Below are 26,113 nucleotides of genomic sequence, written 5' to 3' on the forward strand. Positions count from 1 at the left end.
AACAAGTGTGTCAGTTGCAAACTGACAGAGGTACTGAATTTATGTCAACTAAATTCCAATAATGGTTGGGGCAGTTGGGGATAAGACACAGACGTACAAATCCTTACACAGCAGCAGAGAACAGTGTAGCTGAAAGAAGGAATGGTGTTTTGCAAATAATGAAAGATTCATTATTAGAGGATTCTGGTATGAGCAAGTCATATTGGGGAGAAGCCATATTGACTGCCAATTATATAGTTTACAGGCTGTGGAGTTCTTCCATTAATAATACTCCATATGCCATTCTATATGGGAGAAAGCCATCACTGGCACATTTGAGAATTTTTGGAAGTACTGCATGGGTACATATTCCGAAAGCAATCAGAAGAAAAGGACAGCAAAAGGCAAGAAAGCTCAGGTTTATGGGCTATGAGCCAGGGTCAAAAGGATATCGCTTTAGCGATGGAAGTAAAAGAATTGTAATTTCAAGGTCTGCTAATTTTGCAGAACAAAATTGGGATAGAATTAATGCAAATTCTGGGTATGTCTCACTTAATGACGGTGATCTATTTAATGACAATAACTCATCTAATGATAAAAAATGATTATTGAAGATGTCAATGTTCAAGGAGGAGAGGCTGAACAAGACATGAAACCAGAAAGACTTGAGACACAGGAACAGTTAATACCATATAGGTCAGAGCAATGTAATAAAGGAATTCCGCCTGACAGGTATTCTACCAGCAAGGTAAAGGTTTGCAATGTGTGGTATGAGCCAAGAAGTTATAAAGAAGTTTTGGCATTACCAAAAGCTGAACAAGAAAGATAGAAGAAGGCCATGGATAAAGAGATGAAATCCATGGGAGAGCATGAAGTATTTAAATCAGTGACTTTGCCACAGGGAATCAAAGCTGTGGGTTGTAAGTGGGTATATAAAAAAAGGTATTGCAAAATAATGATATACAGTATAAGGCTAGGTTAGTGGCACAAGGTTTTTCACAATTAAAGAATTTACACTATGATGAAGTATTTGCGCCAACTGTGAAAAGTGAGAGTATAAGATTAGCACTGGCGTTGGCAGCGGCATATCAACTTAAAATCTGGCACTTTGATATCACAACTGAATTCCTCAATGCTGAGTTAGAGGAAGAAATTTATATGATCCAAGCACCAGGATATGAAATTGCAAAACCTAATACGGTATATAAATTAAACAAGGCTATTTATGGGCTGAAGCAGTCAGCCAGAAACTGGAATATCTGTTTAGATACTGCTTTAAAGGATCTTGGATTTAAGAGTTGCAAAGCTGATAATTGTATATATACTGGACAATTACAAGGAGGGAATTGTTTACTGTTATCATTTGTGGATGATCTTTGCTTTATTGCAAAAGATGCATCATAAGTCAAGGAATTTGCTGATAAATTAGGAAAGAAATTTGAATTAAAGAATTTGGGAGAAATAAAAAATTATCTCGGTGTAGAGATACAGAAAAATGAAAAAGGTGGTTATATTCTCAGTCAAAGAGAAAAATTAAGCAATTATTGGAGAAACATAATATGAAAGATAGCAATACTGCTCCCACACCCATGAATACGGATTTTTATAATAGTTTAAGTGCAGACAAAGGTGAAACCTGCGATCAAGAGATATATCATTCAGCAATAGGGAGTTTGTTATATCTATCACAGTGGTCCAGACCAGACATAGCTTTCGCAGTAAGCATTTTGAGTCATTTTACTGCTGCACCTACAAAGTTACATTGGATGGGTGTAAAAAGGGTTCTCAGATATTTAAAGGGAACTATAAATTTGGGTCTTCAAATACAGATTACTGAGGAATTGAAATTAAAGTGTTATGTCGATAGTGACTATGCAAATGACATAAACACAAGGAAATCAAATTCTGGTATTATAATATTGTTTGGAGGGACTCTGTTTGGATGGAAGTCCAGAAAACAAACAACTGTTGCTATTTCAACAGCAGAAGCAGAGTTCATTGCTTTATCTGAATTGTGTTCTTAAGTAACGTGGTATGTACAGTTGTTGCAAGATTTAAATATTAATGTAAAAGAATCTGTAAAGGTATTTGAAGACAATGCTGCCTATATAAAAATGGCAACTGGTGACGGGGTGAAGAATAGAAGTAAACATGTAGACATTAAGTATTGTAATATCAGGGAAGCTGTAAAAGGAAAATTGATTAGTTTACATCATTGTTCTTCTGAGGATAATTTGGCAGACATGATGAGTAAACCATTGGGTAGTGTTCACTATAGAGAATGTATTAAGTCAATAGGTCTGATGTCTCTTCCTGTCATGAAGGGAGGAGTGTTGGAATATTCATGAGCAGGAAGAGTCATGTGGTAACTCAATCAGCCAATGTGAAGAAAGTGCTACTGAGTCTGTGCAAAAGAGTATTGAGTTAGAAGCTGAATTTTCAGTCTCAGGCTTGTTTCTGTTTCTCTCTGTAAGAAGTCTTCATTTGTGCTATGTTGCTGTAAAGAAGAATGTATGGTATTGTAAATATTTTGATATAAGTATAAAGAGGTTATTTTGAATCAGCTAAATGTAGTCAACTGTGAGAGCTTCTGATTTATTTTTCACCAACAGAGAAATTAAAATTCTCTAACAGAGTTTCTTTAGGACCACCCTAAATTAATTTTAAATGTTCAGCTTTTGTTTCAGTGTAAATTAAGATATCGTCCAAATACTTCAAAACACCCTTATACAGGTGCTCATGGAGGACCTCATTGTTTAGTTGCACAAATACTTCTGGGGCTCCCTGTAGCCCGAAGGGGAGTACCCTGAATTGGAAGCACTCTAGGTGGAAGTTGAAAGCAGTTTCCCATTCATCCCCCTCCTTAATCCTGATGTGATAATACACTTTGCATAGGTCTAACTTTGAGAAGATTTTTCCTTTTGCTTGGTGAGCTCACATGTCCCTCATGAGGGACAGGGGTACACATTTGCCACAGATACTGCATTTAACCTCCTATAATCCACGTAGAGACAAAGAAACCATTCTTCTTCTCTCTGAATAGAACAGGCTGCCAGCTGAGATCTGGCCGATTGGATGAACCCCGGTTAAATTCTTGTCAATGAACTTGCGCAGCTCATCTAGTTTTCTAGGGGTCATCGAATAGAGTTTCTGATTAGATAACTTAGCTCCCGGGGTGATCTCAGTAGCACAGTCATTCGGTCGTTGAGGGGGAAGCTCATCCAACCACTTTTCACTGAAAACCTCAGCTAAATCGCAGTACTCTCTTGGAATGCTCTGAAGTTCTTGCTCACTCAGCGCAGAGGCTAATTCTTGCTTCGGACCCTCTGCTCTATTATCAAGCAACCCCTGGGAAGGAGCTCCCTTCTTTGGGAACCTTAGCTGCCGTTCTCTGTAGTCAGTTAGAGGGTTCCATTTCTTTAACCAGGTTAGCCCAAGGACAAGGGGCCAGTCCATATTGGGAGCCACAATGAATGAAGGCTTAAGTCTCTGAATGGCATCCCATGGCGAGTCCCAGGAGTTTGGTGACAAAGCTTGCTGGGATCCCCCCTGCCATGGACCCATCAAACAGACAAAAGGCGATGGCGTTTTTGAGTTTCCTTAGGGAACCCCCACTTTCCCAAATAGGCTGGGGCTGATTATGTACTAGGTGTACCCCGAGTCCAACAGTGCAGTTAGGGGCCTTCTTTTGCCCATGTCTGGGCAGAGTTATGGAGTTGATCGGCCCACTTACTAATGGGTCGTTATCATAATCGCTCTCCAACATCCCTGACTCATCATCCGGTGGGGCTGGAGCTCTGCTGTCTGCCTTTGGAGCTCGGGGGAGCTCCATGACCTTAGTGGTGTCTTTCGAGCACTGGGTATATTGGCTTGGCTTGTCTCCCCAAAGGGTCGATCTGGTTTCCTAGCCGAAGTCTTGCTGCAGCATTCCACGGTCCAATGCCCTTCTTTTCCACACTTGAAACAGGTAGTGGAACATGATTGGTTTGCGGAGGTTATGCTGGCCTCTCTTGTCCAGCTGGCTCCATCCTCTGAATTTTGTAGGATGATAAAGGTTGCAGGTTTGGTCTATTTCCACTTCTTCACCATTCATAAAGGCGTGCTGGTACTCCCTGTGCCACACAAGCATACAGGTAGTTGTTTAGCCCATCTTGGAAACAGCTTAATCAGGATGTCTTCGGGCCAGTTGAGGTAGCAAGCCAAGTCATGAAACTCCTGTGTGTATTTGGTACCAGTCATCATCCCTGTTTTATTGTTTTTATTTGATCCCAAGCCTTCCGGTCTGCCAGGCGATCTTCAAATCGGCGTCTCTGTGTGGTCATGAACCAGTTAAAATTTCGGAGCTCGGGAGTGTTGCAGTTATATAAGATTACCGTCCATCTGGCAGCAGTTCCTTCGAGGGCGAGGATGACAACCTTGATCTTAGCTGCATCATTGGATAGAGACCTTCTATACACTTGCATGTATGTGAGGAAGTGAGCCAGAAAGAACCCCAGCTGTTGAGAGTCCCATCGAATTTAATTCCCAGTGGAGCTAGCTTTGGCTCATCTGGGAGTCCTCTCTCAGGGTGGACATGGGATCCAAGCCTTCCAGGGGATTGCTCGCTGTCGTGCTGCCGGAGTAGCTGCCACTGTCTTTGTCGAACCTGTGGCCCCGCTTGCCACCTCGGCGATTATGGTTTCTTCTTCACCGTGTTCACGCTCCTGGGTTAATTCTTCCTCCTTTTCTGGGCAGCCTAGGAATTTGGCTTTTAGGTCCTTGAAAGCCTCTACCATGTAATGCATGGCTCACTTCAAGGTCTGACTGCCCACCCGGTTCCTCATCATCAGAAAGCATTTCTATCTTTTTCTTTCGAGTGTTCTTCCGACCTCCTCGGGTGAAAGTTTAGGTTCTTTCTTCCCAATTCTTTCTTCCCAATACAGAGCAACCATCTCGGACTCGAGGTTTCTTCTAAAGCAGCAGCTTCCTATAGCCAGGTGGAGGTGCCTTCTCCAGAATAGATCTGGACAGTCGACTCACTGCAGTCTTCAATCCCAGCTTTTCCCATTTCACTGCTGTGCAAAACCATGTTGTACATGGCCCCCCAAAGATGTCTCTTTGGGTTGGGCACTATTGCAGATCTTGCTTTATGTAAGGATCTGCTTCAGCTAGATATCCTAAGAAAGCAGAACTCTTGAAACAGGTATTGTCTCAAAAGGAATTTTTATTGAGCAAAGCAAGATCTAAAGATTTGGCGTGCAAAGGATTACACCAAAAAGGCAATTCAGAACTGCTCTCCCCAGTGTTCAACTGTCTGGTTGAAATCTAGCCAGTTCATAAGTGCCACAGTATTATGAGAAGCTGGAAATTTAGCATCCTTCTCAAGGTCTCTCTCGGTTTTGTTTCCCAATGGCTCCATTATCTGGAGGTAAGGCAGATGTTTTCATATCACATTCCTCTCAGCTAGAGGGAGGGCACCCCATAGAGAGCAGAGCAAGGTAAAGGACATTTCCCCCTCATGCAAGCACGGCACAACAGAATGGCAGGCCCCCCCAAATGAATATATAAGCAAAAGCAGGAAAGAAATAAAGGAAAAGGGATAAATGAATATTTGAGGGGTTTTGACACTGGGTCTTTCTTGATTGTTATTCAGATTATCTCTAGGTTCTTTTCATTTATTAAAATTGGAGTTTTTTTTCATTCCTACTTTTACTAAACGAATTTGGCCCTTTGCTGAAGTGGTTTAGAGCAGAGAACCCACCTTTACATGTTCTTGTTCCATCACAGAAAACATATTTATTATTTATTAAATTCTTAAAGCTGTAGAAATTATATTTTTTTATTTAAAAATTGTATCTGTTGTGTGTGTTTTTCTTTTAGCAACAAGTATTATATGACATCTTCAAGCAATATTAATCATCTTTTGCTGAATTTAACTTTATGTGAAATCATGGTCTCGCTAGCAAATACTTCAACATTGCCTACAGATGCACACTGGCTAGACTTAATTAGAAAGTTTGTGATAGAAACTCTTCAGGATGGTTGTAAATTAAACACTAAGCAGCTGAACAAATTGCTCAGAGTGACTTGGAGACTTTTAGAAATCCAGCTAAACAAAGGTAAGATATATGAATATATGTTGTACTATGATGACCCAAACTTTATTTGGTGCTTTATTATATAAGCTTACTTATTCTAGAAACCCAAGAACCATTTCTAGAGCATAGATGGCTATAAGATCGAGCAAATCTCCTGTTTCAAATACTTCACTTTGCTGGCACTAGGAAGGTCCAAGGAGACCATATTGTTGAAAATCCACAGATGAGATCATTTGTCATCCTTAAATATATTAAGGGAAGAAGTCATCACTACCTACTGGCAGCTCTAAAATTATTGAACTCAAGCCAATAACACAACTTCTTTATCCAGTAGAACCTTTCTCCAATTTTAGGTGTCCAGTAGAACCTTTCTCCAATTTTGCACCATTAGGATTTGTATACTGCAAATTTTTAAGATTAACTCTTCAAATCTCTAATTGTGTCTCTACTGCCGCCTTCTGTCTACAAACAGATTTCATGGAATTTTAGGGTGGAATGAATGATTATATTCAACTATTGGCTAAGACTCCCCCCCCCCCTTTGGCCTTTTGTCTTTAAGAGTGAAGATTTTCAGTATGCATGGAAGCAGGCAATGGCAACTGAAATTTCTTTGGACTTCTCTGAGAACTTCCACTCAGTATTAGTTATGATCAGGCCAAATACCTTATTAAATAATGTATAGTAGGCATGGAGCACCAAATGGTTCTAGTTAGGATCCCAGAGAATCCAGCAATTACCAGCTCCCCCTGTGCATGCCTAACTAAACTTGAGGTACCTAAACAAAGGGCCTTTACTCTGGTAGAATGTTATTCCCTTCCATCCACTTTCTTTGAAGTTCAGTGTAGGAAGATTTCTTTCCCGGAAAGACAATGTTTGTAACTGGACAAACAGAAATAACAGAGTGTATGTGTAAGGACCCACCCCACTTTGCATCTTAAGAAGGCAGAACTCTTGGAATAATTCTTCCAACAGGCATCCTTTATTAAGAGAAAATGGTTGCAGGCGTTCTAGACAGGACTTGGGGTCCAAGCTCTCCCATTCAAGGTTTTAAGGGGTTCCCCAGTAGCCCCACCCAATCACCCCCTTCTTCCAGCGACAGTCTCAGGCATTACGCTCCCACCCCCCTTTCCTTACTGCCGGCTGGATGGAGACTTCAGAGAGAACTACATGAAGATAATAGCCCCATTGTTATGGTTAGTCCTTTTGGTGATATCCACATCTAGTTCCTTTGAAGTGTACCAGGAAGTGAGGGCCATAAAGCCCCTTTGTTCACCCCCTTCCCTTCATCGTATACAGAATCCAGAGAAGGCAGAAATGGTATTTTCTATAGATGATAACTAGAGATGAAATACAATTGGATTCTGACATCCTGCCCCCTTAAAAAAAGACAGATCCACCTGAAAGAAAACAAAACAGGTATAAAAGTTAGTCAGGCTTGTTAGGATACTCTGTGTGAAACATCTTTAATAGCTTCGGGTCTCTGACATGACGCTTATGGACCTACTCGTTTTGTGAGGCAGGGAGGTGTTTCCACGCAACTAGGTACTGAGTTGCTCCATGATATCTCCTAGAGTCAAGGATTTCCTTTATTTTGAAATGTTGTTCGCCCTCCACCATGATTGGAGGTGGTGGTGGGGATTTTTGGCCGTAAAGGTGACTGATGCTCTCTTTTCAGCAAGCTGCAATGAAAAATTGGGTGTATTTGCCTTAGATTTTTGGGTAATTCTAATTCTACTGTTACTGGGTTTATGATTCTTTTAATTGGAAAAGGCCCTATATATTTTGGTCCAAGTTTTTTATAGGGTTGTAGGGACTTTAGGTATTTTGTAGATAAGTACACCATTTCTCCTATAATGAATGGTGTAGGCTCAACTCTTTTTTTATCACCTTGTACTTGGTATGTCTGCCTAGCTTCATCTAGTGCTTTTCTAACTATTGGCTAGGTGTCTTGTAATTGTTCCATCCATTCTTTCAGTGATGGGATCGTTGGTTCGTTTGGGGTTAATTCTGGCATGGGGTTGAAACTTTGACCGGTGGCTATTTGAAAAGTAGTGTAACTTGTGCTGGAGTGGACTGCATTATTGTAGGCAACTTCTGCAAAAGGGAGTAAGTCCACCCACCCGGTCTGTTGGAAATTATTGCTCGAGTACTGAGTTCATTTTTTCAGCCCCCCCCCCCCATTCCCTTGTGGGTGGTGGCTAGATGTCAGTCCCTGAGTGGTTCCTAAAAGGGATAAAAATTCCTTCCAAAATGCAGACATAAACTGCACTTCCCTATCAGAGATGATGCATTGGGGTGCCCCGTGCAGTCTGTAAATGTGCTGGACGAAATGTTTCGCTAAGGCTTTTGCGATGGGAATCTTTTGGCAAGGGATAAAGTGCACCTATTTGGAAAACAAGTCCATGACCGTCCAGACAACAGTATTCCCATTGCTTTCTGGCAATTCCACTATAAAATCCATGGCTATTTCCCTCCAGGGGGCTGAGGGATTTGCCACTGTTTGTAATAGTCCTGGCGATTTCCCTTGCAACCTCTTTGCAGTAGCACATTTTGGGCAGCTGGATACGTAGTTTTCTATGTCCTTTTTTTATGGATGGCCACCAAAATTGCTGTTTAATTAAGTGTAAAGTTTTTACAAATCCAAAATGCCCAGCTAATTTTGTGTCATGGCAAAGCTGCATGAATATATATTCTTTGGGTTGTTGGTATATATAACCTTTCCCCTACCCAAGGCAACCCGTCTCTCATTGTGCACACATTTTTGTTTTTCTGGAACCATTCATCTGTTTCCAAACTTTTCCAGAATTCAATTCCGGTTTGGCTGTCCAGTTGTGGTTTTAATTTAGCTTGGGTTTTTGTGGTTACTGGTGCTGCCAGCTATGACTCTGCCATCATTGGTTTAGAGTCTGTGGCTCGCGTACTGTTATATTGGGGCATGCGAGAGAGTGCATCTGCCAGGAAGTTCTTTCTCCCTAGTAAATGTTTGAGCTTAAATTGAAACTGGTGAAAATGCTGGGACCAGCGGGCTTGTTTGGGATTGAGCTTCCTGGGCGCTTTCAGGGCTTCCAAATTTTTGTGGTCAGTCCACACCTGGAAGGGGATTTTGTTGCCTTCCAGGAACTGTCGCCACGTGAGTAATGCCCAATGTATCCTGTATGCCTCCTCCTCCCATTCGGGCCAGCGCTGTTCTATTTCCGTGAGTTTCTTGGATGTATATGCACAGGGTTGCAATACTCCATCATCGTTTTCTTGTAATAGAGCAGCCCCCACTACCACATCACTTGCATCTGCCTGTATTACTAAGGGCTTATCCATATCTGGGTGCCTTAGTACTGGTTCGGCAGAAAAAAGTCTCTTTAGTCTCTCAAATGCTGCTTGGCACTCCATTGTCCATGTTAATGGCTGGCTAGGTTTTACTGAGGATGCTCCCTTCGTTTTTAGTAAGTTAGTGAGGGGCAAGGCTATCAGGGCAAATGAGGGGATGAATTGGCGGTAAAAGTTTGCAAAGCCTAGGAAACTTCGAAGTTGCTTTCTTGTGCGGGGTGGTGCCCAATCTAATACTGCTCTGACTTTCTCTGGGTCCATTTCAATGCCCTGGGGGGATATGCGATAGCCTAGGTAGTCTATCGTTTCCTGGTGGAATTCATATTTTGAGAGATTGGCATATAGATGGGCGCCTCGCAGTTTCTTTAAAACCGCTCTGACAAGGTTGACATGTTCCTCTTTTGTTTCAGTGAAGATAAGAATGTCGTCCAAATAAACAAGGACCCCCTTAAACAGGTGCTCCCTTAGAACGTCATTGATTAGTTGCATAAAGACTGCAGGGCCCCCTTGTAATCCAAATGGCAAGACTTTGAATTGATAGCACCCCATGCCATTTCTCAAGTTGGTGTGGGTCTCCTCGGGGCAGGCAAGTGTCATATAGGTCATAATTTAGTCCGTCTTTGAAATGGCTAAGGAGTATGTCCTCTGGCCAGTTCAGTTTGCTGGCAATGGCCCGGAATTCTTGTGTATATTCAGCCACTGGGCGTTTGCCTTGCCTCATCGTTTTTATCTTTCCGTGGGCTTTGCGATCATCCATTGGGTCTTCAAATCACCTTCTCAGAGAGGACATGAAACGGTTGAAGTCGTTGAGCTCTTGGGCATTGGAGTCGTGCAAGTTTACCACTCAATCTGCAGCCGGTCCGTCCAGGGCAGATTGCACGATTTGGATGCAAGCTTTGTCGCTGGGGATGTCCTGCCCGTATTCCTCTATGTAGCTGAGGACTTGGGTTAGGAAAAACCCCAAGCGGTTCCCCTTTGAATTTCACCTCCAATGGCGGATGTCTTGGAATGGCTCGGTGCCTCCGTTGTTGGTGGTAGTGTCTTCTGTCCAGATCGCCATCTGTAGTTCGGTAGGGGGTGGGGACTACTGGATCAGCAGATGTCCCCGGGGCTGCAGGTTCCACTTCCCCCTCGGTGTCTCTCCCTTTGCGGCTCCAGGAGCTGGGGCGGCCGTAGGGCTCAGGATTCTCCTCTCCTAGGGAGCTGAGAGTTTTCTTCATCAGGTCAATAGCTTTCTCTAGGATCCAGTCTGAGTATGGTGCCCAGCTTTCTCCCTCTTCACTTGCGTGCAGGGATTTCTCCATCTCCTGCTTCCATTCTGGTTGCTTGCCCCCCCCCCCCGTCTCAGGGTCACCTTTCTTGATTCCTTTCCCCACTCACTTTTCTTTCCAACGCCCATTGACCAGCGAGGCTTGTGGTCCCGTGTCTCCACCACTTCTTCTCCTGAAGAATCTGACCTCTCGGATCCCTACATCCGGCAAGGTTCCAGTTGGGGCAGCGGCTCTCTTTCCAGGGAGTTTTCCCCCCTCCTTGCTCCATTGTCTGACATTGTAATTTTTTGCAAAATCCCCCGGCAAGGGTCTCCCTTCCAGGTGGATTAATTTTGCAAATCCTGTCTAATGTAAGGACCCACCCCACTTTGCATCTTAAGAAGGCAGAACTCTTGGAATAATTCTTCCAACTGGCATCCTTTATTAAGAGAAAATGGTTGCAGGCGTTCTAGATAGGACTTGGGGTCCAAGCTCTCCCATTCAAGGTTTTAAGGGGTTCCCCAGTAGCCCCACCCAATCCCCCCCTTCTTCCAGCGACAGTCTCAGGCATTACACTCCCACCCCCTTTTCTTTACTGCCGGCTGGATGGAGACTTCAGAGAGAACTACATGAAGGTAATAGCCCCATTGTTATGGTTAGTCCTTTTGATGATATCCACATCCAGTTCCTTTGAAGTATACCGAAGGAAGTGAGGGCCATAAAGCCCTTTTGTTCACCCCCTTCCCTATGACAGAATCCAGAGAAGGCAGAAATGGTGTTTTCTATAGTTGATAACTAGAGATGAAATATAATTGGATTCTGACTGTATGTTTTCCTTGTGCCTGTGTTACAGAGATATTCATACTTGTCTCATCTTACCATTACTACATAAATAGCAAGGCTGCAAATGACAGTTTTACACCATCCTGTTTTTTTCAAATACCAAACTTGCTACATAGAATGTTACTGGGTTCTGTTCTTCAGCACTCAAAATTAGTTGGATGAGGACCTGTATTATAAATTAGACTTAATGAGCACATAATTCATCATATTAGAATAGTTTGTTACTTGATATAGTCTTCCACATATTAACCTATATACATCTAATGTTCCTACCCCTTCTTTCAGATGTTTAGATTTTTGCTTTTTATATATACATTTAGGTTTCAATTTATATACATCTTATATCACCTACCTTTTGATATTTTTTATTTTTAAAATTTTTTACTCTTGATGTATTTTTATGCTTTAATGCAATAGTCCCCAACCTTTCTAGCTCAGTGCACTGGCAGAGGTGTCAGTGGAGGCAAGGGGGGAAGGAGAGATGGTTTCGCACCTGTATGCCATTTTCACAAATGCAGCCCACCACTTCCACGGTTTGGTTTCCAGCATTGGGCCATAGCCAGGGGATTGAGGACCTCTGCTTTAACAAATATATCCCAGCTATTTTATGCTAGTCTATGCCTGTAATAAAGATTTGGTTCATTTTATTTTATTTGGTTATAATGCCAATATTTTCTAATAATAAAAATCATATCATGCAGGAGTTGGAAAGGAATTTGGAAATCACTTAGTTCAACTCCATGCTCAATGTAGAAACTCAATTTACTACACTCTTCTTGACAGATGGGTATGTAACCTGTTTAAACATTTTCAACTGAGTATCCATCATAGGCTAAGACATTTCTATTGTTTAACAGCTCTTATTGTTAAGAAATATTTTCTGATGTTTACCAGAAATGTACTTTCTTGTAAATTAAACCCATTGTTTCTTGCTATGTCTTCTTTGCAATGGCTCTTTAGATAAGATAACATGAAGACATTTAATATTTTTATCTTGTGCTGAAATGTAGTAGTTTTTTCTTTCCTTTCAGACTCTTTATTAGTTATAAGTAGTTCTTGACTTTCAGCCATATTGGGACTGGAATCTGAGTTGTTGAACAAAATGGTTGCTAAATGAAATGTCACATGACTGCTTTGCTCAACTACCACAACTCTAGCATTCCTGGTTGCAGCCGTTAACTGATCTTGTGGATTTTCACTCTCTAAGTGGAGAGATAGTACAGTAGTTAAGGAGTGCAGAGTGCCTTGAGAGTGGGGGAGACCTTGGGAGCCCGGCACAGGCCACATGTGAATATCTCTTCACTCAGGAGCTGAAAATTCTGCTTGCTGAAATCCAAGCAGGATTTTTAATTCTTCAGCAGAGGACACTCATGTGCGACCTTTGCTGGTTCTCCTTGGGTCTCCTTCCATCACTTGAGGCATCTCATGCTTCTTATCGTTCTGCCTCTTTACTTAGGAGCTGAAAATCTTCCCTACTGATATCCAAGCAGGATTTTCTGCCCCCGAACAGACATAAACTCATGTGTGGCCTGTACCAGGCCTTTCAGGACTTCCTCCCCCCCATCCCGAGGCTCCCTGCACTTCTTACCTTACAATGCTGTTTCTCAACATAGGGAATGAAAATTCTGCTTGGGTTTGCTCTTCTCAGTATGGACATAACTCTTCCATACATCTATCCATAGTTCTGTCATGCATTTCATATATCCTCTCTCATTATATCAATTATTGTACTAGTATTCTCTTGTTTTATACATATATGGTTTCTTCTGGCAGCCCACTTATCAGATTCTCCTGGTCCATCTGACATGAAGCTTGTTAAGCTGGTTGACAGCTGAGCCAGTATGACTTTCCTAGTTCATGTCGTATTTGAGGTAGGCAGGTGAAGCGTTAGGGAATCTTTGCCCAAGGACCCTTACTGGTAAGATAGGCACCATTTGAACCCCAGTCCCTCCCTCCCTTCCGGTAAAAGAGGCATGCTAACCCACTGATCTCCGGGACAGAAAGTTTTATTAAGCACTAAACTTTCGTTAGCCACTGCTAACATTGTCAAAATGTAAGCTAACATTGGGAAGGCTTTGTTTTTATAGCCTTTTAAGTGTCGTAATTTGGCCATTGAGTGTGTAATAGGTCCGTCAGTCCACCACTCACATGTGAGTGAACGTATTGATCTCAATTTGGTTGATCTCAATTCGGTTGCATTGGCTGGCATCTGCCCCGCTCTCAACGTCCTGCCTCCCGCCGCTTGCCTTGCCGGCCGAATGCACCGTCATATGATGCCAGGCCACCCGATATCCACGCATTCACTCTCCCTGCCAACACAGTCTGCATGCTGCCAATATATCGCGCACCTGCTTCAACCAGAAACCTCCTGGCTACATTCACCATGCCAATCGCAACAGTCTGCTGTCTCATTATCAGTCTCGCAGCTGGTCTGGTCCACGCTCCCTTCTCCTCAATCATCATGGCTTCCAGCTGCATGGGTATATCAGTTGATATGTAGTCAGGATCTATCCCCTTTTCACCCTGAGTGATTGCACAGGTGGAGGGTGGTTGTCGATTTGCCCCTTCTGGCCCCCTATGTGTTTGCTCATGATGTCTTAGCGCTTGATATGCCGGTAACAGATCGACATGTCAGTTAATGGAATGCTGGTCAGACACGTTCGTGAATCCTTGTCTGTAGGCATTTTGCAGTTTCCCCGACATAGTTGCTTGTACAATCATTGCAACTAATCCGGTAAACCACCGATGGCATTTCGCCTTTAGACAAGGATTCTTTGGGGCACATCACCCTCGTTCGCAGGGTCTGGCTAGGTTTGTGCGCCACCTTGATGCCATGGGCTGACAATATCCGCACGGCTGTCTCAGATACTCCATTAACATATGGAAGTGTCGTCCAGATGACAGTTGTGGATCTGTTATCAACTGGTCGCAATTCATGGGGCTGGCAGCAATGTCGAATAAAATCTGTCAAGTACCCATTCTGTATACATATCTGGTAGAGATGTGTCCGTTCTTTAGATTTTGCCACTGTTATGCTGCAGTGGGTGTCAATTCTTTTAAATAATGTCTGGATGCAGCTGATTTTATGCGTGGCGGGATGGTTACTGATATTATGTAAAATGTGGTTGATATTAGTGGCTTTCCGATACACACTTGTGGAAACAACCGCCATTGGGCTCACAGCTGATCAATACATCTAGAAATGCCAGAACATTGTTGGTCTCTTCCTTAATTGGATAGATCAAATTAAGTTTTTCCATGAATTCAACCTTGTCTTGATGTTTGATGACAACAAAAGTGTCATTGACATACCTTGCCCAAAATTGAGATCAACCTAATTGAGATCAATACGTTCACTCACACGTGAGCGGTGGACTGACGGACCTATTATGCGTTCAATGGCCAAATTACTGACACTTAAAGGGCTATAAAAACAAAGCTTTCCCAATGTTAGCTTACATTTTGACAATGTTAGCAGTGCTTAGTGCTTAATAAAACTTAGAAAGTTTAGTGCTTAATAAAACTTTCTGTCCTGGAGATCAATGAGTTAGCATGCCTCTTTTACAGATAAATATACCTGGGACTCGTCATTAAGCTTTCTTCAGGCCAAACTGCCAATGTCATCAGAGTTGGAGTAAAAGGAGATCAGGAAGGCAGCTCATATAACCTCCTGCCTCTGCGCCTGGCTCCTTGAGTGCATCATCGGCCCGTTGATTGTATTAATCTGTACCGCGCAGAGTTGTTCCGCATGAGGCAAATTGTCCTTGGCTTTGCTAGTTGTTTTACGATCATGTGCTACTGGATGATAGCTACTATAGAATTTTGGGCACGTTAAGTAGATGATACCTTTATGATTGTTAAAAGACGGGATAGCACCAAATTCTTGGAGGAACTGACATCTGCTTCACAGCAGAAGAAGAGACCCAAGGTAGTCTTGCCTTTCTGGATGTACTGATTAGCCGACACCCTAATGGCACATTGTGCACGTCTGTATACCGTAAACCCACTCATATGGATAGAACGCTACATTATAGTAGTAATCACCCCACATGTTCGATCTAGCTAACGCAGAGGTTATACCTCGTGAGACTAAGGGTGGCCACCTACTCAAGGAAGCCTGGCTCTCTGATGAAAATTCCATCAACCAGCATATAGATCTTTTGCCAGCTCATCAGACTCTTAGGGGATGGGAAAAACAGCGCCATGGTCTGCTGAGAAGACACATAACTCTTCTTTCGCAGGATTTGGGCAATAGAATGATGGATGAGATGGGCACAATCTCTAAGGAGGACAATGACCTGGTTAAAGGGAAAACCAGAGACCGATACAATGGGACAGCATCTTGCATAATTGGGATGATGGCTCTACAGGTGAGACGACCACGACTCCCATGGGCCAAGATGATGGACCAAACGGCTCTAAGCCAGGGACGGACGCACAGAGGCGATCTGGAAGGAGGGGGAGAGCAGGAATGCCAAAACAGCTGCTTTTTGCAGGACTGGGGTGGAGGAATTACGGGTGAAACGACAACAGCCTTGGGGGTGGGGGAGGATAATGGCCCTGGGAAAGAGGGAGACTGGGCACAGGGACAGGTTGACAGCCACCCTCCAAGTGCTTGCACATGCTCTAAAAGAGCACTTGAGGATTATAAAACAACTAGTGGAGCCAAGGACAATTTGCCTGATATGGAACAACTCTGTGCAGTACAGAATAATACAATCAATGGACTGATGACGCGCTCAAGGAGTCGGATGCAGAGGCAGGAGGTTATATGAGTTGCCTTCCTGATCTCCTTTTACTCCAATTCTGATGAAGTCGGCAGTTTGGCCTGACGAAAGCTTAGTGACTCTTTTTAACCACAGGCTTGTTTATATTAAACAGTCTGGTTTATTATATCCTGGTGTTCGTTTTTTATTTCTTATTTGGTTAACATAATGCCCAGGATTTGCATTTTTAGCATTAATACAAATTTTATGTCTATGGAGATTCTTAATCATCCAGATCCCAAAGGTGCTTTTTCCAAAAAGCAACTTGACTTTCTTGGATTTTTCTTTGAAAAAGTTTTGCTTTCGTGGTTTTTTTGGGGGGGGGGATGTGTTGGTTTTCTTGGATGAGAAGTGAAACAATTTTATAGAGAAAAAAACCATGAAAGAAAGGCCATTTGCCTTTTGGAAAATGCACATTTGGGACAATACAAATTTTAACTTAAAGATAATAGAAAAAATAATAGAAATGTGAAAAAGAAAAAGACTTCTGTTCTTAACAGCAATTATAAAGTGTATTTTAGCCTCTTTCTCTAAAGCTTATATCAAAGTATTTGTCACATCCCTGTAGAACCTTGTCAAGATGCTGCCATTCTGTTGGGAGGGAGACCTCTTGTGAAGTACTTTGCTTTGTTTACTTTGTTTCTCTTTGCTTTGATGTACCTTCCTGGGGAATGGGAGGGAGTGGGAAGAGCCTGAGGCCATCTACTTTATATTATCAAGGACCCAACGTTTGGGAAGATTTTATAGTGTCCTCCATCCAGAGTTCTCACAACACCTTCTTATCTCTGGATTGGTTCCTATGGAATGGGGAGTTTGGAAGGGTTTTGAACAATGGGGTTTAACCTTTTTGCATGGGAGCTTCAGATCCTGCCTGCTTTTCCTGCTTTCACTATCTCTCAGTAAAAGTTCCTTTTGAAATGCTGCCAGTTTCAAGAGTTCTGCTTCCTTGAGGGAATCAGCTGTGGGAGGGCCTTACATTAGGCAGGATCTGCAAATTGGTCAACCCGAAGAGGCAACAGCCCTATCGTGGGGACTGAGTAAACAATGTCCAATTCTGGCAGTGAGCATGGAGAGGCTAAGTGTTGGTGAGAAACTGCGATTCCTGTCAGGACGCTGCCATTCTGATGGGAGGGGGGGACTTTTGGAGCTCTCTTGTGATGTACTTAGCTTTGCTTTGTTTACTTTGTTTCTCTTTGCTTTGATGTACCTTCCTGGGGAATGGGAGGGAGAGGGAAGAACCTGAGGCCATCTACTTTGCCTCACCAAGGACGCAATGCCTGTGATAACATCTCGTTATTGCATCCTTGGTCTGGAGTTCTCACACCTTCACACCTCTGGATTAGTTCCCTATGGACTGGGCAGTTGGAAGGGGTTTTGAACAATGGGATTTAACCTAATGTTTTCATACGGATGCTTCAGATCCTGCCTGCTTTTCCTGCTTTCATTATCTCTCAGTAAAAGTTCCTTTTGAAATGCTGCCAGTTTCAAGAGTTCTGCTTCTTTGAGGGCAGGCCCTTACAGTATTCTTCTTTCAATAATCTACTGTTTCTAATCATGAACCAAAAACCATCTATTCGTTCTTTCAGCAAAAAGCCCAAAAGAGATTTCCACTCACTAATACATGTAATAGTTTATCTTTCCCTATGCAAACAAATTAATTTTGCCATCTCTGCTAGTTCTGTCATTTTCATTAAGCATTCCTCCATTAATGAGTATTTCAGAATATTTCCATTTTTGCACATTTTGTAAGGTCCTGCCTCAGCTATTCCTTCAGGAAAACATGACTCTTGAAACAAGTGTTATTTCAAAAGGATCTTTTACTGAGAGAAAGTGATTGCAGAGAAATGAGGTGGACTCTGAAATTCCCAGACGAAACATTAAGCTAAATTTTCCACTGTTCAAATCCCATCTCAATGCCCCAGTCCATCAGGAGCCAATCCGCTGGTGTGAAGATGTTGTGAGAACTTCGAGCCAGACTCTAATTTTACATGCTCCACTTTTGTTTCTGTGTAAATTAGAATATCATATAAATGTTTATGGAGCATCTCGTTTGTCAGCTGCATAAACACTGTGGGGACTCCTTACAAGCCAAATGGGAGTACTTTAAATTGAAAGCTGCCTAACAGGCAGTTGAAAACAGTTTTCCATTGATTTGTTGTTATTTGCGAAGTCGTGTCCGACCCATCGCGACCCCATGGACAATGTTCCTCCAGGTCTTCCATTGATACCCTTCCCTAATCCTGATGTGGTAATAAGCCTCCTGCAATTCTAGTTTGGAGAAAATTCTCCCCTTGGCTACATGGGCTAACATGTCCTTCATAAGGGGAAAGGGGTACACATTCTTCCACGCACACCGTGTTCAGTCTTGTATAGTCCACGCATAGACTAAGAAAGTCATCCTTCTCTCAGAATAAGATGGGGCAATCACTCTAGATCTGGCAGGCTGGATAAACCCGTGAACTAGATTTTTGTCAATGAAAGCACATAGCTCCCTAGGGCCGAAGAGTAAAGCTTTGGTTTCAGTAACTTGGCCCCATGGATGATCTTGATTGCGCAGTCTGTGGGGGCAGTGAGGAGGGAGCTCATCTGACCCACGTTTGCTAAATATGTCTCTTAGGTCATGGTATTCTTTTGGTATACCTGATATTGGTTCTCCTCTTGCGGCTGCCCCGATTTCTTGCAAGGGTCCTTTTGGGGTTTACATTCAGTAGTACATGGGGTTCCCCCCTTGCCGGGAATTTTAAAAGCCCTTTTCTCCAGTCCACCTGTGGATTCCACTTCTTTAGCCAGTCCAACCCCAGTATGAGCAGTCTGTCCATCCCAGGTGTCACTGTGAAGCTTAGAGTCTCTGAATGGCATCCTATGGTCATCTCCAGGGATACGGTGGTAAAAGTGGCTGGAATGCTTCCTGTAACTGACCCGTCTAGTTGGCAGAAGGCAATTGGGGTTTTTAACCTTCTCAGACGGATTCCAAATTTCTCTACTAGGCTGGGCTAACCAAGCATCTGGTGCATCCTGAATCTAGCAAGGTTTTTAGGGGAGTAATCTGCCCCATACCAGGAAGGTGCAGTTCTATGGCCATAGTCACTAGCGCAATCGGGCCACTTACTAATAGGTCATCATTGTAGTCGGTATCGAAGACCTTCTGATCTTCTGGTGAGTCGCAGTTCCCTCCCTCCATTGCGGTGAGATGTTGAACTCCACAACCTCCGTACTCTTCAGGGCTGCTTCCTTAGTGTGACACTGCGGTTTGGTGACTTTCCCGCTTGGTGCATGCCAGGATTTTCATCCAGCATTTGGCTGCTTGCCAGCCTTCCTTTCCGCATTTGAAGCAGGTGATGGAACTTGCTGGCTGGAGTTGTGGTTTGGTTGTTTCCCTCTTCCTCTCTGGGGGTGATCTCTTCCAAGCTTTGCTGGAGTGGTACTTATTCTGGGCTAGGTTGATTTCTGCTTTTGCGACTAGCACGCACCACACACCAGACATGAAGGTGTGTGTGGGGCCTCTCTCACAATGCAGCCATTGTATAAGTCATTATATAAGTTGTTGTTCAGACCAGGATATCCTCTGACCAGTCAAGGTGGCAGGCCAGGTCCCAGAATTCCTCAATGTACTCAGCTACCAGTTGGCGCCTTTGCTTCACCATCTTGATGCGGTCTCGGGTTTTGTGGTTAACTAGGTGGTCTTCAAATCTCCATCTCACAGCTGTCATGAAATGACTGAAGTTTTGCAACTTTGGGGCATTTGCATTGTGGAGGATTACTATCCATCTCGCTGCAGCCCTTTCCAATGCTAGGGTGATGACCCTGACCCTCGCCCCCTTGGTGGGGATCTTGTGTCCATATGCCTGCATGTAGGTGAGAACATGGGTTAGGAAAAACCCGAGCTGCTGAAGGTCCCTGTCGAAGTTCATTCCAAGTGGGGGCGCTTTTCACTCCCGCTGGAGAGTTCCACCATCACCAGCCCTTGGGACATTTGCTCCTTAAGGAGGGGTCTTGCTGTGGCGATTGCTGCTCCTTCCAAGACCTTGGTTGTGCCTGTTACAGTGCCAAGGGGTGATGTTTTCATCTCCTTTGCTTGCTCATCATTCACATTGGCTGTTGTCCCCCATCACTTGGGCTAAGGCTTCTTGTGCTTTCAGGTTCTAGAAGGCTTCCATCATGAAGCACATGAGGAGATCAGTGTGGTCAGGTTCTTCTCCCTGTGCTTCTTCATCGTCTAGCACAGAGGTCCCCAACCTTTAGGGCACTAGGGACCAGTTACATGGAGAGAGGTTTTTCCATGGACCAGAGAGGTGTGGTTTTGTGTGCTGCCTGCACCCCACAGAGGGGGCTTTGCTTGTTTGTGCAGCCAGGTTGCTGGCAAGTTGCAGCCCGGTACTGGTCCACGGACCAGGAATTGGGGATTCCTGGTCTACCGCCTCCAGCTCTTTTCTCCATCCATGCCGATAGATGCCTTGGGTGAGGTGACCCCTTTTGTCCTCCCTTCTGAGTCATCTTACACCAATGGACTATCTCGGCTTAGATGAGTTCTCTAGGCTGGCAGCTTCCTCCATCCATCCGGCAGAGCTTGTGTTGGGTTGAGCCTTAGCTCAACCCAACACAAATTAAAATAGAATTTTAATTTTTCTATTGGTGAAAAATAAATCAGAAGCTCTCACAGTTGACTGCATTTAGCTGATTCAAAATAACTTCTTTATATTCATATAAAAATATTTACAATACCATACATTCTTTACAGCAACATAGCTCAATTAAAGACTTCTTACAGAGAGATACAGAGACAAACCTGAGACTGGAAATCCAGCTCCTAACTCAATACTCTTTTGCACAGACTCAATAGCTCTTTCTTCACATTGGTTGACTGAGTTACCACATGACTCTTCCTGCTCATGAATATTCCAACACTCCTCCCTTCATGACAGGAAGAGACATCAGACCTATTGACTTAACACATTCTCCATAGTGAACACTACCCAATGGTTGAGTCATCATGTCTGCCAAATTATCCTCAGAAGAACAATGATTTAAACTAATCAATTTTCCTTTTATAGCTTCCCTGACATTACAATATTTAATGTCTACATGTTTACTTCCGTTCTTCCCCTGTCACCAGTTGCCATTTTTATACAGGCAGCATTGTCTTCAAATACCTTTACAGATTCCTTTACATTAATATTTAAATCTTGCAACAACTGTACATACCATGTTACTTCAAAACACAATTCAGATAAAGCAGTGATTCTCAACCTTTCTAATGCCGTGACCCCATAATACAGTTCCCCATGTTGTGGTGACCCCCAAGTGGGTGTGTCCACCAATAAGAGGGAGTAGGACAGCTAGGGAAAAGGGAACAAAATGGCGGACAGCATGGTTTGGCGACCCCCGTGAAATGGTCATTTGACCCCAAATGGGGTCCCGACCCACAGGTTGAGAACCACTGAGATAAAGCAATGAACTCTGCTTCTGCTGTTGAAATAGCAACAGTTGTTTGTTTTCTGGACTTCCATCCACTCAGAGTCCCTCTAAACAATATTATAATCCCAGAATTTGATTTCCTTGTGTTTATGTCATTTGCATAGTCACTGTTGACATAACACTTTAATTTCAATTCCTCAGTAATCTGTATTTGAAGACCCAAATTTATAGTTCCCTTTAAATATCTGAGAACCCTTTTTACACCCATCCAATGTAACTTTGTAGGTGCAGCAATAAAACGACTCAAAATGCTTATTGCACAAGCTATGTCTGGTCTGGACCACTGTGATAGATATAACAAACTCCCTATTGCTGAATGATATATATCTTGATCACAGGTTTCACCTTTGTCCACACTTAAACTATTATAAAAATCTGCACTCATGGGTGTGGGAGCAGTATTGCTATCTTTCATATTATGTTTCTCCAATAACTGCTCAATTTTTCTCCTTTGACTGAGAATATAACCACCTTTTTCATTTTTCTGTATCTCTACACCGAGATAATTTTTTATTTCTCCCCAATTCTTTAATTCAAATTTCTTTCCTAATTTATCAGCAAATTCCTTGACTTGTGATGCATCCTTTGCGATGAAGCAAAGATCATCCACAAATGATAACAGTAGACAATTCCCTCCTTGTAACTGTCCAGTATATATAAAATTATCAGCTTTGCAACTTTAAATCCAAGATCCTTTAAAGCGGTATCTAAACAGATATTCCAGTTTCTGGCTGACTGCTTCAGCCCATAAATAGCCTTGTTTAATTTATATACCTTATTAGGTTTTGCAATTTCATATCCTGGTGCTTGGATCATATAAATTTCTTCCTCTAACTCAGCATTGAGGAATGCAGTTGTGATATCAAAGTGCCAGATTTATGCTTATATGCCGCTGTCAATGCCAGTGCTAATCTTATACTCTCACTTTTCACAGTTGGCGCAAATACTTCATCGTAGTGCATATTCTTTAATTGTGAAAAACCTTGTGCCACCAACCTGGCCTTATACTATATATCATTATTTTGCAATACCTTTTTCTTATATACCCACTTACAACCCACAGCTTTGGTTCCCTGTGGCAAAGTCGCTGATTTAAATACTTCATGCTCTCCCATGGATTTCATCTCTTTGTCCATGTCCTTCTTCCATCTTTCTTGTTCAGCTTTTGGTAATGCCAACACTTCTTTATAACTTCTTGGCTCATACCACACATTGCAAACCTTTACCTTGTTGGTAGAATACCTGTCAGGCGGAATTCCTTTGTTACATCGCTCTGACCTACGTAGTATTAACTGTTCCTGTGTCTCAAGTCTTTCTGATTTCATGTCTTGTTCAGCCTCTCCTCCTTGAACATTGACATCTTCAGTAATCATTTTTTTATCATTAGATGAGTTATTGTCATTAAATAGATCACCGTCATTAAGTGAGACAAACCCAGAATTTGCATTAATTCTGTCCCAATTTTGTTCTGCAAAATTAGCAGACCTTGAAATTACAATTCTTTTACTTCCATCGCTAAAGCGATATCCTTTTGACCCTGGCTCATAGCCCATAAACCTGAGCTTTCTTGCCTTTTGCTGTCCCTTTCTTCTGATTGCTTTTGGAATATGTACCCATGCAGTACTTCCAAAAATTCTCAAATGTGCCAGTGATGGCTTTCTCCCATATAGAATGGCATATGGAGTATTATTAATGGAAGAACTCCACAGCCTGTAAACTATATAATTGGCAGTCAATATGGCTTCTACCCAATATGACCTGCTCATACCAGAATCCTCTAATAATGAATCTTTCATTGTTTGCAAAACAGCATTCCTTCTTTCAGCTACACCGTTCTCTGCTGCTGTGTAAGGATTTGTACGTCTATGTCTTATCCCCAACTCCCCAACTATTGTTAGAATTTAGTTGACATAAATTCAGTACCTCTGTCAATTTGCAACTGACACACTTGTTGTCTGTACCTTCTCTCTACAAAACTTACCCACTGTTTGAATTGTTGTAGCACCTCTGTCTTTCCTCTAAGCAAGTAGCAAAACGAATACCTGCTATAATCATCAACAATTACCAGTGCATATTTTGCTCCTCCCAAACTGACTTTCATAGGTCCCACCAGATCTGCATGGACCAGCTCTAGAGCTCTCTTTGTTTGTCTTGTGCTATATTTACTAACTGGGAATGCCTTTGACTTTGATGCTTTGCATACTGCACAGTCCAAATATGGTTTTCATCCCTTCAAATTTAGCCCTTCTGCAAACTCCTGCATTTGCTGCAAAACCTTAAAGGTTGCATGGCCAAGTCTTCTATGTAGAAGATGAACACACGAATCATGCTCTGCAACATTCTTAAATATATGGGAACATTGAACCTTTTGTCCCGGCAATACATATAGATTATCTTCCTTTATGCCTTCTGCACAAATATTCCCATTCCTTTTGATGAGACACTTCCCATTTACAAAAATGGTCTCAAAACCTTGTTTGTCTAAATTAGACACACTTAACAAATTATGTTCCATCTCAGGTACACAAAGCACATTGGTAAACTTTGATTCCAAATATGGAATTTTTACATCGCCTTTTCCAATGACTTTTGCTTTCTGGCCATTTGCCAAAGCCACAGCTTCTTGTGCTACTGGAACAAACCTGCAAAATAATTCAGAGTCATTAACAATTGTTTGTCTTGCCCCACTATCAATTAGCCACTTGTCTCTGTTGTTGCTATTGCAAACGTTTGCAACACCAAAATGTTCCTTTTGCAAAGTATTCTTCTTTGCATGCACAAATGTCCTTTGCTGCAAATTGTTTCTCTGCAAACAGTTCTTTTTCAGATGTGTATTTTCTCCACAAATGTAGCAATTCTTTTTTTGCAAAGCAGCTCTCTGCTTGCAAAATCTCTCTTTTGTTGCAACTTGGTCCAGGTCTGATCTACTTGTTTTTTCTCCTCCGGAGACTTGCAGTCTGGACCCCCTCCTCAGGAATTTCACCTCCTCATGGCTGTTTCTAAAATGGCACTTTATTTCTTCATTAAGCAAGCATGCCTTTAAAGCCTCAAAATTTAATGCTTGCTCTTCTTTACACTCAAATATGGCAGAAACTCTATCCCAGGTTTTATCTAAACTGTTCAACACCAATAAAATCTTCTGGGACTTAGGGAATTTAATCCCACGTTGTTCTAAGCTCAAAAATAAACTTTGCATTTTATTTAAATGCTATTCCACAGATTCACCTGGTTGCAAACAGGCCCTGTAAAGTTTTCTTGACAATTGCACTATATTGTATGCAGAAACATTCACGTGCATAGCTCTCAACTTCATCCAAATCTCCTTTGCAGTCTTTAAATTTGCAACATTTAGAAATTGTTCATCATCTAAATTCAAGATGAGATAAGCCATTGCTCGATCATGACTCTTCTGATCAGCAGCTGCAAATACTTGTGGTGGATTTTCTACAATATACCACAGCTCTTTAGCTTTCAGCAAACATTACATTTTTGCAACCCATACAATGTAATTCTTCTGGCCTAAACGAGGCACACAGCTTTCCTTAAATTCCAATGCAGCCATTCTGCTAATTCTGCCTTTTTCTTATACTTTCTAAACACAGGCAATTTCTTCCAGCTTTAAATTACAATGCAGTCCTTAGTAAGCTCTGGGCCCATAACCTGTTAGAGAATTTTAATTTCTCTAGTGGTGAAAAAATAAATCAGAAGCTCTCACAGTTGACTGCATTTAGCTGATTCAAAATAACTTCTTTATATTCATATAAAAATATTTACAATACCATATATTCTTCTTTACAGCAACATAGCTCAATTAAAGACTTCTTACAGAGAGATACAGAGACAAACCTGAGACTGGAAATCCAGCTTCTAACTCAATTCTCTTTCACAGACTCAGTAGCTCTTTCTTCACAGCATGCTCCAGCCTTCCATCAGCCCAGAGGCTGGCCAAGATTTTTTGCAACATATTTACTGACTGCACAGAGTGCCTAAATGCATAATCTCAGACCAAAGGTTCAATTCACAGGTAAGCTTTGGTGTGATTTCATAAAGCTGATGGGGTCTTCCCAGGATCTCAGCTTGGCTTTTCATCATAATATGAATGGGCCCGCAGAACGAGCTAATGAAATGGTGGAATAATACTTGCATTGCATTATAAGCCGAGGTGGCACAGCAGTTAGAGTGCAGTACTGCAGGCCACTTTAGCTGACTGTGTTCAGCAGGTCAGCAGTTCAAATCTCACCGGCTCAAGGTTGACTCAGCTCTCCATCCTTCCAGGGTAGGTAAAATGAGGACCCAGATTGTTGGGGGCAATGTAAATATATATATACGTTGCTTACTGGTGTACACCGCTTAGAGAGTGCTTGCACTTAAAGTGGTATATAAGTCTCATAAATAAATA

At 42.3% G+C, this 26,113-nt stretch overlaps 1 protein-coding gene across 3 annotated transcripts in view; it reads left to right on the forward strand.

Annotated features, from left to right (window-relative positions):
* The first annotated feature begins 2,558 nt into the window (after window positions 1–2,558).
* The window catches only part of LOC120301341 (testis-expressed protein 10 homolog), a 67,566-nt gene continuing 44,011 nt past the window's right edge, over window positions 2,559–26,113 (forward strand). Inside the window, exon 1 of one of the 3 annotated variants that reach the window (XM_039328456.1) lies at window positions 2,559–6,077. In XM_039328456.1, coding sequence (XP_039184390.1) covers window positions 5,852–6,077 — 226 coding nt within the window. In that variant the 5' untranslated portion in view covers window positions 2,559–5,851. Of the gene's footprint in view, window positions 6,078–25,468; window positions 25,739–26,113 lie in introns of those variants that run through there. The other 2 variants (XM_039328455.1, XM_039328457.1) reach the window with 2 other exon arrangements.

The sequence above is a fragment of the Crotalus tigris genome, unplaced genomic scaffold (genome assembly GCF_016545835.1).
Source record: "Crotalus tigris isolate CLP2741 ecotype Arizona unplaced genomic scaffold, ASM1654583v1 scf7180000024377.88843, whole genome shotgun sequence".
Lineage (NCBI taxonomy): Eukaryota > Metazoa > Chordata > Lepidosauria > Squamata > Viperidae > Crotalus > Crotalus tigris.